Source organism: Furipterus horrens, unplaced genomic scaffold (assembly GCF_987537825.1).
Source record: "Furipterus horrens unplaced genomic scaffold, mFurHor1.1.pri manual_scaffold_16, whole genome shotgun sequence".
Lineage (NCBI taxonomy): Eukaryota > Metazoa > Chordata > Mammalia > Chiroptera > Furipteridae > Furipterus > Furipterus horrens.
In genome coordinates, this window is record NW_028327186.1 from 6,823,770 (window position 1) to 6,841,559 (window position 17,790).

The 17,790-nt window shown below is 46.8% G+C and overlaps 1 protein-coding gene across 1 annotated transcript in view; it reads right to left on the bottom strand.

The window, feature by feature from the left end:
• Positions 1-2,528: 2,528 nt before the first annotated feature.
• The window catches only part of MCTP2 (multiple C2 and transmembrane domain containing 2), a 106,464-nt gene continuing 91,202 nt past the window's right edge, over positions 2,529-17,790 (bottom strand). The window contains exons 19-22 of the mRNA XM_090263627.1: positions 13,122-13,231; positions 8,704-8,813; positions 5,002-5,099; positions 2,529-2,904 (exon numbers count right to left, since the gene is read on the bottom strand). Of these exons, the coding sequence (XP_090119753.1) occupies positions 2,836-2,904; positions 5,002-5,099; positions 8,704-8,813; positions 13,122-13,231 (387 nt within the window). The 3' untranslated portion in view covers positions 2,529-2,835. The remainder of the gene's footprint in view (positions 2,905-5,001; positions 5,100-8,703; positions 8,814-13,121; positions 13,232-17,790) is intronic.

Sequence of the window (17,790 nt, forward strand, 5' to 3'; positions counted from 1 at the left end):
CCACGCTAATCTAGCCATCTAGCCAGCTCAGCCCTGTGTCCTGAGAGCCACACATGAAAGGGTACAGAAAGAAAAGTCCTCTATGATCTAGTCAGTTCACTCTGTATTTACAGACTATTAGATACCAGATAGGGCAGGCTAACCAGCTGAGGACAGAGAGAGCCAGGCTTCCGGCCACCAGGAGCGATGGCAGAATAGGGCAGGTGCCGGAAAAGTATATAAGGGGTTACAAGGAGAAGGGTGGACTCTCATCCAGCCAAGGAACCAAGGAAGCCTGTCTGGGCCAGGAAATATCTGAAAGTTTTGAAGGAAGGCAGAAGTTATTTAGACAGAAACAGAGAAGAAAGTATTCCGAGGGAAAAGAAGAGTCTATACAAGGATTGGCCTGGGATAATGTGATTGAAGCCACTGCCATGACATGTCAGAGGTTCCGGACCCCTCAGCTAGGACGGTGGCAACTGGAAATGGACGAGGTAGAAATGAGTGAGATGATACGTCAGCACTGAATGTACCTGGTTTTGAGAAACAAAACAGGGAGCGCCCAGGGCCTCCCAGCCCGGAAGATTTCAGTGCCAATGAGGAAACATCAAGAGCTGGAATGAGATGACAAGGTTAGGGGGTCCTGAAGACAGGGACGGAGAGGGCACGCTGAGTTTCTGCCCCGCGGAGGTACAGCTGCATGTAAGACATCCAGGGCAGCGCAGGGGACAGACATGTGAGGCTTCAGGAGAGAGTGAGGAAGGCGGTGCCATACGTCAGCTTACCTGCTAAATGATCTTCAATTATCACACCATGAATCCACAATCCATACATGTTATCTAAAGCCTTCTGGAATCCCCCCTCCAAGCGTCTGATGACCTGCACAGACCGTCACGTTTCACCTACAACTGACATTCAGTTCTAACGTCCAGTGGGTACTGAACCCATTCACAACTGTTTTTCATAGACGGCTTATTCAAGGTTGATTCGGTCCCACTCCAGCAACCCAACTCCTCTTTGCGGCCTCAACTTAATGCTGAGAGTTTCAGGCGGGCTGCCAAGGACATACGTCTAACTAATGATGCCTTCTTGTCAGGAGAATTATTTCATTTTGAAATTCTATAGAAGAAGAACAACAATGAAGTATTGGCTCCACTTTTAAATAAATAAGGGGGTTGTTTTGCTGCTGGGAGTTTTCATTCAAGTGACTGATCCGATCTCACATGTCTGTTTAAAAATGTCTGACTTGGGTCTTTACAAAATGATAGACTATGATAAACTAGATGATCCCGTGGAGCAAGACAATGAAGCATTGTTTACTCAGAAGATTGAGTAACGGGTTTCACAAAAGAGGTTCTTCGGTATCTATTGTATGTACAACTAAGAGATTTACTGGAGCTTTTATAATTTCTGCAAGACTCTTCCCAGCCAGCTTCATTAACTTGAAGTAAATCAAATCATGCAGAAATCTGGCTCAGCCAGAGAACAACCCAGGAAGATATAATATGAAGAAAAACAGACACGGGATGATAAGGTTTAGAATCTTTGGCATTTTTCATAAACATTTTGTTTGAAGATTATTAAATTACAACCCAGAGAGAGGGGGGAAAAAGAAACATAGTAAAACTCACTATTAAATCAGATCTTTTTCCCTCAACTTTCCTTTACAATACACATTTATATTATATATATATATAACTGCACATACAAAGTATGTGTCAGCAAAATACAGTCTATAACTCACAGGTCACTTGGAAAGAAATTTTCATACACTGTGTAGGTGCCCCAAATTGGAATTTTTACTTGAGGGTGAGATGGTGGGGCCTGCAGGAATCACATACTCCGAAAGGAAGGGGGACTTTGCTAGGAAAGGGCCGCTGAGATATATTTTATTATGGGTGGCTTACTTTACCCATAAGAGGAACAGAGGATCGATCTGGACTGCTCAAGTGGTTTTACTTTCTGCTTCAAAAAGGTGGGCAAGTGAAGAGATTGTGCCGGTCAGGGAAGCGGCCACATGTACTAGCCCCTTCGTCCTCGGTCTTTACCTTTCTAAATACCCTCAGATTCACTCCTTCGTTCCCTCCCTGCTTCTGAAGCTATCAGGTGGACATTTTATTTTGGAAATCAGCAAACGGTAAAAGTGGAAGAAATGGTGTTTTAAGACACCCAAATGCTTTCAGGAGCCCCTCCCTTTTTCAGGCGTGTGCTCTCTGGACCTCCTTGGGGCATCCATTGCCAGCGACGGGCCTGAGTGCAGGCTGGCCCCCCCGCCACTGAAATTTTACATAGAGGTCTTCACTAATCACGGCTGAACGATTCCCAACGGTGCAGGCTGATCCTGGCAATCATTTAAAACAATGTGTTTCGTAGATACATTACGTGGGTAGGTGATGTCTATCAAAGACTTGTTAGCTCAGAGAACAAAACTCACTCCCATGAACAGTCATCTGAAAAGGAGTGTGGGGTGCGGAGTGAAACTAACTGAATCTTAATGAGAATCTGCCGGAGGTGTGCAAACAAGTTCAAAGTCATTCTCGAATCCAAGTGGCTGTTCTCGGGGAGTGTGTTCAGACCCGAGGCAGCCTTGTCCTCTATGAGGAGGGAGGCTAGTCTTCCCCAGTCTCTGGATCACCTCCTTCTGCGAGGCTGAGCCGCTGTGCAGCCAGGACACCCATGCGTGTGCGTGTGCCCGCGTGCACGTGGGCATCTGTGCGCTTGAAGAAGGAGGAGAATGCAGAGAGGGTGCCACGCAACACGCATGTCCAAATGACACCGCGGGTACCCCCTGACAGATAGTATTGGTCTAATCACCCAAACCCAGAATCGGGCGCTGCTGTCCCCGGTCAGGGCGTCCTAGGGCACGCTGCGCTTCTTCCGAACGGGGCTCTGGCTGCTGCAGGGCTGCAGCTCCGTGTACTGCACCTGTGAAAACAAACAGACGTGACGCCGGCGGTGAGGTAACCCTAGCTCGCCACAGTGTGTGTTAATGGCTCCCCAAGGACAAACCAAGGCAAAGGAAGGAAAGTTCAAAGGTAATGAATCATTTTCGAAACACAGGAACATGGAGGGATTAATTACAGGAAGGATTTGAGAAGTCATGCATCATTTCTTGAAACCAAAATATTAGAAGCAGATTTTTCTAATGAGCTGCACGGGGGTCTACCTGCTCTGGGCACCGCTGGAGGATTTTCGTTGTGTGTGTGCTCCTTTCCCACCGTACGTAAACTTAATAACAGCCTCTGGGGAATGTTTGTCTAAGTATATGATACGGACGCGTACTAAGAATTATTCACTTAAAAATATCTACAATCTTGGGGAAAACTTCTCTGCAAATTGGGGAAAATAATGGTGAAATGGACACTGGCCCCAGACTTAGCTCTGTCTTAACAATGAGTTTCATTTCCAAGGGAATGGCTAAAACGTCTGTGACAAATATGAGCCCCCAGGGAGCCCCCAGTGGCAAAGGGTCTATCGTGTTGTTAGAAAGTGCTCCTTGCCCAGAGGATCTCCCCGGCCTACGGTGCACCTCTCTGGGAGGCTCCTTGGGTATTCCTCTGCATTCACGCCAGCTCCAACTGCAGGGCCGCTCTGAGGGCTGGTCCCTGAACTCTGCAGACAATCCTCGACGTGCCCAAATGCAATCTGCATTCTGCCATGACGCAGGCGTGAACTCACACTGCCACGCGAGCCACAGCGTGCGGCCAGCCTGTCGCTTGGGGGTGGGAGCTCTGACAGGCAGACGGTGGGATGGCTTTATTCACAGGGTTGTATTGCCGACCACATGTGCTCCCTCCTTTGAGCATTTGTGCCAAACTCCCCAGGACTTCAGGACCCATCACATCAGCTGAGCGACACTGGGTCAAAAGCAGGTATGTGGAAAAAAAAGCTCGCTGTCCTCAGAGTGTTGTGTGGGGGTCCCTTGTCCCTCTTCCATGCAAAGCCAACGAGGGCCAGGTGACTATTTTATAATCATGTCATGCAAGTGTGAACAAGTAAGATCATATTGATAGAATACATTTTACTAGGTAATTATATCAAAATGAAAGTTAACGGCCTATGGCATCCCAGTCTATATTAATCTCCAGAATTTGGAAAGAAGGGAACAAAAACCCTCTAGGGCCTTTCAGCCCTGCTCCTAAAATCCTCCCAGAGTTCCAGAGAACCATTATGTCACCGTGGCCCGATGATAAAAATCGACATGGGATTTGGGATTCTCTCAGGTAATAAAGAACGCTGTCTTTGATCACCGTGATGCTATTTCCTGACACTGTCGCCCGTCTATTGATTCTGTGAGCCCTGTTCTCCGTTACAGAAAGCACTGCCTGCCCCCTGGGTTTGCGGCAGCCTCATCAGGCCCCTGCATGGGGCTTGGGGGTCCGGCGGCCTCGGTTAATCTCTGTGCTGCCACAGAGGCGCCATGCCGCTGGACTAAGTGACCATTACCTGCGAATAATACTTCAGATTGATCTCAGATTATCTCACGCCGCCTCTGCCTCTCTGCGTGTTAGAGTAAGTGGGGGCTTGGCCCCACGCATCCCTGCCTCTTTAGAGGGAAAGACATAGAAGGGAGGCCCAGGAGATCATCGGAGCGAACAAGAATAAAGAGACTAATCCCTCCCCCCCCATTTCCCATAAAACGCCTGCCACCCGGAAGAGCAGAAAAATGAGCCAGCCCCCACGAGTTGGGGACCTCAGACTCAGCCACTCACTGGGCACATCTCATCCTCTTTGGGGGGGAAGGCACGCAATCAAAACGGGACAAACACCATCGCATGAGAGCCGCGCAGTGGGAGCTCCAGATCATTCTTAAGGAGCTCTTTTTCAGGATAATTGTCCCCAATCATCTCATGCTTGGGACAAAGGTTTTCTTGCCTCCCCACAAGCCAGGCCTCTTGAGGGATTTTCTGATCCGTTATCGGAATGGCTCCTGGGAGCACGGCCTCCTGCTCCCCTGGCTCTGGGGCTGGGCCGGCTGCCGTGCGGGGGGCCCCCCGTGGGCGGTGACTGTTCATTACATACCTTTTGAACATCAGACGGTACCCTGGAGAGGAAGTCTAGCAGCTCATTATTGTCGATGGCGTAGGGATTTCGAAGCTTCTTAGTAAATTTATTGATGCCTGAAAAACAGAAACATGGGGAGCTCTCTTTGTCTGTCTGTCTACCTATCCGTCTATTATTAAAACGTGCCTGGCGGGCGGAGGAGGGGCACTCACAAGTGAAAATTTGTCTGAAAACAATTATGAGACCCCAAGCCATAGCCACGCTGCTGTCATGTGGAATCATTCAGAAACGCCTGTTCTTGAAGGCAGGGAGGAAGGGGGACTGCCGTAGAGGGGCTCTGCCTTCTTCAGCTGTGAAGACCCCATTACGATCCCAGCAGCAGGGCCGCAGAAGCGCAAGGACAACTGCAGCGCTCACTGGTGGTTTTGGGGCTCCTCTGATTAACAGCCCCTCCTCTGCCAGGGAAACCAGCGTCCCAGATGGGAAAAGACCTTCATTAGCCCAAACAAGTCTCGGCTTGGGCGCCCTGGACCGACGGTAGCAGTGGGCGGCGTGGGGCCGGAGCTGTTTTTTCTTTGTTGTTGCTGTTTAAAAAGAAGCTGCAGAAATCTATCCCCCCCTCCACCCCTTCCAACTCATTTTCACAGGTTTCTCCTCTCCTCCTGCAGAACAGAACTTGACATGTTGATTGTACTTGGGAGGCCGCAGGAAACTGTGAAAAGTTATTATTGGAAAATTATCTTCCTGTGGTTGCTAACTTAATTTATGGACCAGAAGACTGGTGTGTGGGTTTGTCTAGGCAAGGCGGCCCGTGCTAACTGCGGCCGGGGATAAGGACGCCTAGCGAGGGGTTCAGCATTTACTGCCATGTTGGGGCTCCGTCCACAGTTTCCTCTTCAGAGGGGAGCCCCTCTGACCCCCGTCTGTCCCCTTCTCTGCCCCTTGCCTATGCCCGGTCCTTATAGACTGTATTCTTTTCACCAAATGTCAGCCCCTTTTCATGCAGAATGACGAGGGGGCCTGCTGAAGTTTGGCCACAGAGAGCTTGTTTATCAAGGGTTATTCTGCAGGTCCTGTTAATGCCAAGGATGCTAAATGAATTCTCGCCTCCTGAGGTGTATGGATCTCGACTGGCTCCAGTCCCACAGCCAAGATGATGTTCAGTTGTTTAATGGTTCCTCACACTTAGTGTTTGATGCTTTTCTCTTTTCATTAACTGTTCTTTTGCTTTCCTCTGAGGACAGGGCTTCCCGGATGGCATCGTACCTGACACAGTGCCAGCCTCCAGTCATTTCCTTAGAGAGCGTTTGCAAGTGGCAGCCGGCCATGGTTCGCCGGTAGCTGGGAGCTTGGTGGGTGGGCTGGGGAAGACTCTTCTTGCACGTGAGCCCCGTTCTCCCAAGTCAAAGCTGCACTGTCTTCCCTTCCTCTACCCCCAAGGCACGCTTCAGGTTTCTAGCTAAAATTCCCCCCACCGTTGCTTTAAACTAAAATACACTCGCTGTTTTATTCTAAAGACATTAATTGTAGCGTGGGCTTTTTGGCAAAAGAAAACAGACAAGGCAAAATGATAAAGGGAGACAAAGCATGCGGAGAGATGTATCTTCTATTGTGAATTATATACAGTGTGCACATCTGGAGTCTTCACAATGCACAGCAAGGCAGGGATAATATCCCAGCCGATCCAAACACCACATTCTTAGTTCCTGAGATTATGAACCTGCACAGTAGCTCCAATGCGCCAACGAGGGCAGTAGTCGTCCACCACGCATGGAGACGGTCTGTGTTTGCAAAATTTAGCACAAAAAGTATAAGGCACTCAGGTTGCATGCTTCTAAAACACGCCTTATTGCCCCGGCTGCTGTGGCTCAGTGGATTGAGCCCTGGCCTACAAACCAAAAGGTCGCTGGTTCGATTCCCCGTCGGGGCACGTGCCTGGGTTGCGGGCCAGGTCCCCGGTTGGGGGGCGCGCGCGAGGCAACCACACATCAATGTTTCTCTCCCCCTTTTACTCCCTCCCTTCCCCTCTCTCTAAAAATAAATAAAATCTTTAAAAAAATTTTAAAAAACACAACAAAAACACACATCTTATTTTTTTTAAGGCGTCACAGGCTCAAATGCCAGTCATTCCATCGTATCATCTACTGTGGGAGCCCAAGTGGCAACAAAGGATCACGAACCCTCCTGGTCACCTTTAAGGGGCAAGGAACGAGGGTTGTGGAGCAGGAATAACACTGGGCCCCGAGTCTGACGTCACTGTGCATTAGCTGTGTGACTCCAGACAAATCACTTGACCTTGCTGTGTGAATAATAAGGCCCAGCCCTCCACAGGCTCCTCGGCGGATGGGAGACTCACGCTGGACAACGCGGGCCAGAGGACGCTGTCATCTTGAGACCCCACAGCAGCGGAGGCAGGTGCCCGTGTTACTGCGGACAGCAAGAAGCCAAGAACTCAAAAAAAGGAGCGGGAGGGGCGCCTTTACACTGCTAGGCATGTGATCACACATCCAACGTTTTCGATTTTTAACCTAAACAATACAGATGAACAGAAGGCCTATCTGCTGTGAATATTTATTTTTTTAGCCAAATTAAAAAAAAAAAAAAAAAAAAGGGATCCAGGTACAAGGGATACTTTGGGAAAGACACTATTGTTTCAGGGTCTCGGAACACAGATAGGACAGTCCAGTGGAGTGGAATGAGCCCACCAGTGTCAAATGAATTCTGTATGTCTGGGTTTGGCTTCCTTTGACCTCAGGATTCGACCTTTGTGGGTTCTCTTTTTAGAAAGGTCGTAGCTTCATCCTGCCTTGGGGGGGCGCTTGGCTTTTGCTTGAAGATGAAGGCAGCTCATCCCGATCTCTTGCATTTGAGACGTCTCTGAATAGCTTAATACGGAAGATCCCGAGCAGCGACGATGACTGACAGCCCAGCCGCCGCCACGGGAGACAGGTAATGGGAAACCGGGGCGCAGAAACGTGGAGCGTTTCTCCAACAATCAATTTCCTGCAATGCACTCCCCTTGTTTCACCCTGAGCCCACCCAGCGACAACCACAAATATTCACGGAGCGCTCCTCGTAGTTTATCCGACTGCCGGCCGGAGCAGTAAATCAAGTCATGGAATGCATTTCAAGCTTGCCGTTTGTGTTTCTACGCTTTTAAAGCCGCTAAACGGTATAAAGGCACCCCATTTCCCCTGGTAAATGATAGCTTCCGCTGCTTTCTGGCACTGATTAGGGAAGTCGCTGGGAGCTCTCCTCTTGCCCCCGCGGCTGCTGGGTGTAAGTATCGGCTTGGATTATTTGTTTCTCCAGGAGAGATGAAGTATCAGGAGCGACCTGGCTACTCTGACATAACACAACGTGCCAGGTCCAGGTGTTGGCGTGTTGTTGGAGTCACAGTGTATCCTGGACGTTACTGGGCCGCCGCAATATATTATTCAAAAGAATTTATGGCTACGAAAGCCAAGGGGAAATCGCACGCACGATCCCGTTTTTATTTGATCGCAGTTACGCAACAGGCCTTTCAAGAGCTGGGCAGATCGTTCCCGCAACGGGCCTTTGCAGGGAGGTCCTGGGAGCCTGGGTTCCGTACACGCTTCCCCCAATCTCACGTGTAATTGCCAACAGGAGCACATTTAAAGTTTATAGTCACTCTTTAAAGAGGAGTCATAGGTTCTTACCTGGAATTGCTTGCTAGCCACAGGGCCGCGCGGAACTTACCCCAGATTAAAACGATGTACCGGAGGGGAATGAAATACAACGCGATGGTAGCAACAGCCAGGATCAGACAGGCCAGGAGGGAAAGAAACGGGACCGTCCAGTTAAACGTGCTGCAGACGAAACCACACAAATGTCACTTCCTCTGAGGTTCAAACAGCGGCATCGCTCACATTTATTTCTTAGTTACACGAATGAACATGGTCTATGGGGAAGGTTTCTTTGGGAATCTGGAGAGGAATGTCTGCCAGAACGACTGGGCACTGGAAAAACATTCCTCAGGAGAAGGTCCCCAGACCGACGGCCATTGACCTTCCCAGAACCGACAGTTCCAAAGGGGACTTCCGCTGTCAAAAGTGATTAAACACGGCAATACTGTCACCACGGCTCCATGCGTGGAGATCTTCAAAACCAAAGGTTTTTTAGGTCACTTCGAAGTCACTGTTTCTCTCAACCCATGGCCGCCAGTAAGTATTTAGGAAGGGAAGGATATTACAGTAGTCCCCTCTCTATATCACGGCCTCCCTGCATCATGGGATTTTAAAAAATATTATATTTAATTATTTATCGCGGGTTTTTCGCTAAATTGCAGGATGTTGCAGTACTGTATATGTATGTTGTTAAAGTCACGTAGGTTTAAGAGTGTAGAATAAATGCAAGGTTCCTACTTCGTGGGGGGTCTGGAATGTAATACACGTGATAAGTGAGGGGATACCGTATTACAGTGCTTCAGTGCGTTTGTGTTTTCTAATCACACATTTAGAAGTTCCAGACTCCTTTACAACAGAAGCTGCCTAGTGCCCTGACACGGGTCGGGGAGCCTTTGACTGTAAACCATTATGTCACGCACCCACAGAGAATGGAGGCGAAACTATCACACGTTTTCATGGGGCCTCTGGCCCCTGTTACTGTATCTACGGCCCCTTTGACTGGTGTGGGAATGGAGGTCTTGAAGATGGAACGTGAAATTGAATATACAGTCTTCCCTCACTTATCGCAGGTATTACGTTCTAGACTTCCCACGATAGGTGAAAATCCGCGAACTAGGAACCTTACATTTATTTTAGTATTTATATATATTTTAAGGCTTTATAAACCCTTCCCACACACTTACAAACCATTCCCAGTCCCTTATTAACCTTTCCCACACTTTTATAAACACTACTCATGTTCTTAAACATATTCTACACTCTTAAACCTACATCACTTTAACAACATATGCATACAGTTCTGCAAAATCACGTGATATAGCGAAAAATCCGCGATAAATAATTAAATATAATATTTTTAAAAATCCCCGCGATACAGTAAGGCCGCGATAAGTGAACCACAATATAGAGAGGGACCGCTGTAGTCAGCACTTCCACAGAGCACCCAAGGTCAGACATCCCAGTCAATCAAAGCTTTCCATTCTGAAATCAAACAACCCTGTTCAACGTTTTCAAAGACTGCCCCAATTTTCCTGACTTGGGAGCTCCCTAAGTTCTAAGGAGGGAATCCCTGATTTGGGCAGTAATGAGACAAATGAGCCAAATCTTCCAAGTAGTGAAAAAAAAAATAAAATTAATGAATTCCTTTCAGTCATTCAACCATTGGGGTTTACTAGCATGTCTTAAAAATAACATTTTCAAACTTTCAGAACACGGTAAGAAGGATGTGGCCACCTCCGGTAAGGCAGGCATGACTGCCCTGTCTCGTCTTAGTCCTCACCAAACAGGCTGCCCCACTGTTGGATCTTTGTGTTCACAGAATCGCTCTTTCCCTCCTTTTCCAGGCTTGGATGAATGAAGTCCTCTCGCTCTCCTGCCCGGAGAAGCTGAGACCCCTAATTTATAATCCTGTAGATGATTCCTTTGTAACGTACAAGTGTGGCTGTCACAACGAAATTGTGAATTCTCTCCTCACAGGTTGGTTTCTGGCTCTCTCTCTCTCTGTGTTTTTTCTGTCTTTATTCTTGGTCCCTTTCAACATGTCCCTCTTCGATTAAACACAAGACATATTCACCAATCATTCCCAGGTCCTCACCCAAATTCAAAATGCACTTAACCTGCCATCGTAGCGTCACTGCAGAGTATTGCTTAGCATCACATCCAAGTCAGAACAGTCCCAGTTCCTGAGGATGCACCTTTGAAGCCTTACTCCGCAACATTCCCAGGGGTGACTTTGCTATTCTAGGTCTGCCTTAATATCATTATCTTCTTGGTGGAGATGTCCCCGCTGGCTTAGTGGCACAAGGGGGAGAGCCGCCACTCCATCCTGAGAGGACATATAAATCACTCTTCTGACACCCAGCCCGCTGCCCGGGATAATATAAATGCAAAACGGTGATTCATGTTTTAGCCTGATATAGCTGTACCTTTGAAATCTGTGCAATATTAGAGTAGGTGGGAAAAAACACAGTTCCTTCCATATAAATGCCATGCCAACGGGGTCCGCTCCGTCCATAACAGAGAAGCCTTGCTCTAAGACAGCGGTTCTCAACCTGTGGGCGGTCACCCCTTTGGGGCTTGAACGACCCTTTCACAGGGGTCGCCTAAGACCATCGGAAAACACATATAGAATTACCTATTGTTTTTGTGATTCATCACTATGCTTTAATTATGTTCAATTTGTAACCATGAAAATACATCCTGCATATCAGATATTTACATTCCGATTCATAACAGTAGCAAAATGACAGCTATGAAGTAGCAACGAAAATAATTTTATGGTTGGGGGTCACCACAGCATGAGGAACTATATTAAAGGGTTGCGGCATTGGGAAGGTTGAGAACCACTGCTCTAGGGTTTTATGTAAGTCTCTTTATTTGCTCGCTGCCAATAGTTGGATACAACTTTTCCTGGTCCTTAAGCACTGAATTACAATGGAATTCCAACCAAGTTACACATGACATCCCACTTGAATGCCCAGCAGGAACATTAAGGTCACTGTCATAATGAATGGCCAAAGAATGAATGGGAGCCGGGCCTTCCTGTGTTGCAGCCGGGCAGAACAGTGCCCTGTTCATGGCTGAAAATACGTCTCCGCTGTGGCCACCACAGCTGTGCTGGGCACAGCCGGCCCTCAGAAGCACTGGAGAGTGGGAAGGGGGGCTGTTTAAATCACTCTGCCCTCTCCTCCCGTCAGACACATTTCCTTGATCATTATCAAGCACACACAACGGCCACATTTGTCTGTTACAGACTTGGAGGCACGGGGACGGTTCTACGGAAGACATGGCCTTCCTTCCTCGGTCTTGCCCCCACATCATAGCTGCTCATCCTCCTTGCGGCCAATGCGTCCCTCATGCCATTTTTTTTCCCATTGGCTTTTTCACCCACTCAAGTCCCTGAAGGACCTGCCTCACCCCCAGTCTTGGGCTTTGTGCCTTGGCACAATGGTTCGCACGCATGGAAGCCCCCTGTCATCAATTCTATGACCAGACACCTCTTTCCATTCTCAGAAAAGCTGATAACTTGTTACTTTGTTAGAACTGCCCTCTTTCTGGGCTGGTCAGACCTCCCACAACAGCCCCAACATCTTCCCTCTACCTCGCATCACTGCTCCTGAATTCTGCTTGTTTTATGACTGTTCTCCTCCCTCACTGGAAAATTGATCCCAGAGGATAATGACATCAAGTGCTGTAGGGAGAAGGCCAGGTTCAAGTCCAAGCTCCACGGCTACTAGTTAGGTGACCTTGGGCTACCTGGTTAATTACTCCGTAAAATGGGGATATTAAGAAGCACATCGCATCAGTTAATACTGCTATTATCATTGTTATGGATGCATTTTTCATTCCCAGACCAAGTCAGTGCCTGAAACTCAATAACTGAGAGTTGAATGAGTGAATAAATGAACAATTACAAGTCCCTTCTCCTCGTGTCTCTATTTTCTACTGTGGCCTATGTTTTTCTTAAACAATTTTGGAGATAAATTCAGGAATGATTTGTCAATATATATGAAACAGAGGAATAAAGTAGACTGACATACATAAGCAAAAGTTCTACTAGCGTTTAATTTTTCTTCTCCTACGACATTGATAACGGGAATAACAGTATGTAAACTCACCCAATTTCTGTAAAGAAGGTCTTTGACTCCTTTCAAGCATATTTGCTTTCCTTTTCATTTGTGAATATGCTATGTTTTTAAATCTAGTTTATCAGCTAATTCAGGATATTTTTCATAGTGAAAGGGAGCACTATTAATAATTATACTGGGACGACGGGTGGAAGGAGGGCCATCTGGTCACCCCAGCCTGAGCCACGGCCCAGCGGTGAGTGACGAGCCCAGGGAGCAAACCGACCCAAGTGAATGGGCTTTGCCTGACACCGTTGCTTTTGATTTGGGCCTTTGTATTTTCTGCCCTCACCCCCCACCCCCACCCGTCCTGGTGGATGGCGTGGCCCTAATTCCAATATCACAATGCAAATGTAGAACTTACTTTTTAATTCTTTCTCCAAAGGAAGCTACTTCCTCCAAGATGTTTTGAACTGTTGAGATAATATCCTGTACCATGTAGATTCTTTCAATTAGGCCCTTTTTCTCAGATTCCTAAGACACATAAAAGAAAGATTTAACTCAGTTACTATATTGCTACTGTTCCACTCTAGAAATTAGTCTACTGTGGTGTAATAGCACGGTTATTAGCAACAGAGTAATTCTAAGAAATGGCATATCTTTCACGACATAAATAGGTATTGACTCATCCCAAATCCCTGCCCTCTCATTCAGAGGCAACCGTTCTTCCCGTGGGAGCCTCGCCTGCTATCGTGATGAACGGGATCCCCATAAACCAAGAGCTTCATTCACTTCCCTATCGAGGCAGATGCTTCTGCCAGAGGACCGTTCAGTTCCTTCTGTCTGGCTGACCCCGATTCCCTCTTTGTCTTCACCAGGTAATCTGGCAGCCCCCCCCCCCCCCTCACAGTACTGCTGCAGGGGTTCCGGCAGGTACTACTGGATATTCAGATGCTGCGGTTTCCTCACGCTGTGGCTTCTGAGCCAAACGCTGCTGCACGTTTAATCATGTTTTAAATCCACTGCAGGCCTGACGACCATTTCAATCACCCTCTGGCAACCACCTCAGAAGCAGAGTCAAGAGGCGGGCCACAAAGTCACTGGAGAGCCCACTGCCAAGGACTGTATCCAACCTAGGGGCTTTCTAGGAAGGATGCCCAACAATTGATTATTTTTTCCTTCATGGAATTGGAAGCAAATATAAGTCCATCTCCCTCAGTCTACAATTCTTCATGTGAAATTAATTTCAGCTTTCTAAGGATATTACCCTTACTTGGCTTATAGGAAAACGTAAACGTGACTGACCGTGTTAAGTAGCGAATGCTTATATAAATAATGTAGAAATTACCCAAATGGAGAAAAGAAGACTCCCTAAAGAGTGGGATTTTTTATATTGTCTGTAATATTTGCTACCATGTTCTAGCTTATGAAATCTACTGTTCCTAGCATTCATCAAGTATCTTCTGCACTCTGGGCCATTGTAGTTGCTACATCTAATATATGACACCTCACTTTCTTTTTCATATATAGTATTTTACTTGGGTTGAAATTGCACTAAATCACTGAGCAAAAGTGCCTAAATTTAAGAGACCCCTTCTGTAATAACCTTGTGTGCTACAAGAGAAAAAAATTCATTCTCATCTTGTCCTTTCTGTTCCATCGACCTGGACCCGTGGATGGAGCGACGAGGAACCCACCGCCCTAGGGGTTGTGGGTAAGAGCAGCAACATGGGAGAAATGTCCAAAAGCACAAGCTTTGCTCTCTGCATCTGCCCTTGTTTATGAAGCTTCTTGGCTGAAACAGACCAAAGAGAGGGGCGAAGGTCTTTCGTGAAGTGTGCGGGGAGGGTCTGAATACCTTCCTACCATCTGGTCTGTAGTCCTCTTTCCATCCGTTCAGCACAGAAAGAAAAGTCGGCCTCCCTGTTTCCTCTTGCAACGTCAAACTTGCAAGACATTTTTACGTTTCCACCCTAATTTTAAAGTCCTTATTCCCCTTGCTCTCTTATTAACTCGTAACTCTTTAAGCAGTGTGCATTATAAATTAGATCGCCTACCACAGCGACCCAGCTTATGCCCAGCGGCCCACGGGCACAGTGGTGAAAGCCCATCTCTGTTGGCCACATCAGCGTTCATGTTCATAAAGGGGGATTTCAACGCATCGGGGGATTTGACCCAAAGGGCCAGCGTGGCTTCCTCTTCTCAGCAGCACAGAGTTGAGGTCAAAACAATTTTTTGGAGAACACCCCAGATTCCCATGCAGCTCCATTTCCTAAAAATTTCCTATTTCAGTTACCTGACTGTATTTGTTTCCCTGACAAAAACGCCCAAAGGCTGATATCCTGGCCGTAAAGAAGGCATGAGTTAGCACAGCAAAAGAATAAGTGCAGGGATGTTTCTCTCCCTCTCTCTTTCTCCTTTCCCCTCTCTCAAAATAAATAAATAAATAAATACATACATAAATAAATAAATTGTAAAAAAAAAAAAAATAATAAGTGATTCTCACAACATTCTGTTCCTTCTTCATGAATTTGGTGACGGGAGGAAACAAACAAATACACCGTGAGAGGTCCCCACTCCACGGGCCTGTTTGGTAAATAACAGGTTATGGAGTCAGAAACAACTGGGCCCCACTGGGTCCCACTTGCTCAGCGATCATGGCCAGTCCCTTGCCCTTTCTGAGGCTCGACTTTGTTATCTAGAGGAGGGAGATGGTAGAAAGTCTTCGGAGAATTACGTATCATGTCGTCTGTAAAGCACTTGGTACACTCCAGGCGCTTCACACGCATTAAAGTCCCTTCCCTCCCAGAAGGCACACAGAGAAAGGGACGAACAGCCAGTGTTGGGTCTAGTCAAAAAAGTGCCGAGGCTGATTGAAGTCTCAAACGCCACGGTCTTGCAGGACAAGTCTTCGCATGCTACCCTGTGTTATGTGAGATTATCTTACAGTTCCATCTGCAACATGCTGGCTTTATTTACACATTTCAGATGGAACCAGGGAATGTGGCGGTAACACAGTTTAGCAGACACAACATCGCCTCTGCTGCCGCTGCCGAATGCCCAAGGAAGAGCAGCGACGATCCATTCAGAAAGGAAGAACTGCCTTCACATGGGCCTATGTTTGTCCTGAATACAAGAGGCTTCCAATTATTGGAGGGAATTGAGTAATAAAAATAATGAGAGCCACTGCTGAGATTAAACAGACAACATCGTTGCGGCTAACAACGTATTTTTAGATTTTGAGACAGAACGGACTTGACTGATTACAAATTTGAAAACACAATTGAGGGTCGACTTTCTGAGCCCTGCCTGTATCACCACAGAAGGGAAGAAATGAAAGCATGGAACTTTCCAGATCCAGAATGCAAATTTCATAACGTTCCCGTTTTATATACTCTCTAAAGAAAGAGGGACCCTTGTTGTAAGAAAAATCATGACAACTCCAACGCTGTAACCCAAACACGTGTATTATATGAAGGCAAGAACACTACTTTTTCATTGTTCATTTGCTCCTAAAATGTCAAAAAGATTAAAAAAAAAAAAACTTGCGTCTTTCGGCTAAGTTTTGTAAGCTGTTGAATTAAGAACAAATAATGTACCTGTGTGGTAACAGAATTGTTCTTTCTTTAAAAGCAAAAATGAAATCAATCAAGAAGCAACATGTGCTCCTTCGAGGCCCTGTTGCCTTCTCCAAGTCTCCAGTGAGTACAGGACGTGGTACAATAAACTAGCTTCGGGCCTCTGGGAGAGAATTAATACCATCTGAATTTACAGTGAAGAATTAATTATATAACCACTTTAAATCTTTTCTACCTGTTCTGATTTAGAAAAAAAAATTCTCCTTTCTCTTTAATTACCTAACCAAAACCAGACGCACAGTCCTGAAAATTGGCCGTACATGCTTAAAAATCGAGCAGTAGTTGTCAGAGGCTGCCCAGGACTCCCAAAAGGCATCGCTGCGATAGTTCTACCTCAAGATCTTCCTAGTAACTTCAGCCTTCTAGAGCAAAGATGCAAAAATATAACTTTAGACTGCAAACGGGAGTATGTTTGGTCCGTTTCATCCCACTGAATATTAAAAGCCTGCAATTTGAAAACTTGAAAAAACTGTAAACATCAGAAATAGACTGAGTGGCATTTAGCATGAGGAAAAAAAAAACAAAAAAAACCAACTCTCAACATCTGTCCTAACAAAGAACAAGAAGCAGTATTTCTGATATACAAGATCAAAACTGTTCTTTGGGAATCCTGGCTTACTGTACTGGGAACTGTCTTTAGGACTTCTTTCTGTGAGATGTGTTGTGCATGCAAGGGGACAGGGGAACAGAAAGACAGACAGACAGACAGAAACACAGACACAGACACAGACACACACACACACACACACACACACACACACACTCAAGTCCATGGTGCGGCCCATTTCAGTGAGGGAAAGAAAATCAGTACTCTCTCTGGAGGGCGCTTCCCTCACCAGCAGTACTTTTGCTTTGCTTTGGGAAAGGAACATAAAACAGACTGTTTGGATTATGAATCGATATAATTCCTAAGTGGTTTTAAACTGCTCTATCTGTTCATTACGTACCGCACTTCCACTCTGACAGGTATCTACGAACATGTTTTGGGGGCTTCAGCGTTTCATTACAAGTTTCTGTGAGCCGACGGAGAGATGCCATGCCCGCGGCCACAGGGCGGGCGGAGCTTACGGTCTTCTCTGACTGTAACTATTGGGGGTCAAAGCACAGTGGGGGAGAGCTGCTGACCGGGCTGTGAGCCCTCTCCTTTCCTTTGAGGTGGGAGAGTGAGGAGCGTGGAAGAAAGAACAGTTATGTAACCAAACAATGCAACAAGTAATTCTTAGTACTTGAGTCTAAGATGAGGCTCAAACACTCATTCCTCTCGCGTTTCCAGTTCACCCACCCACTCCACCCCCGCTGCCCAGCACAAGGTGCGAACCTCGATCACACTACACTCTGATGATCTCCTGGGAGCACCTTGCTTAGAGTTGCTATCTTTGTACCTGCAGAGGCTCTCACACAGAGAACACACTCCAGAAATGTGTAATCATGCATACGATGGAACCCACAAATTAA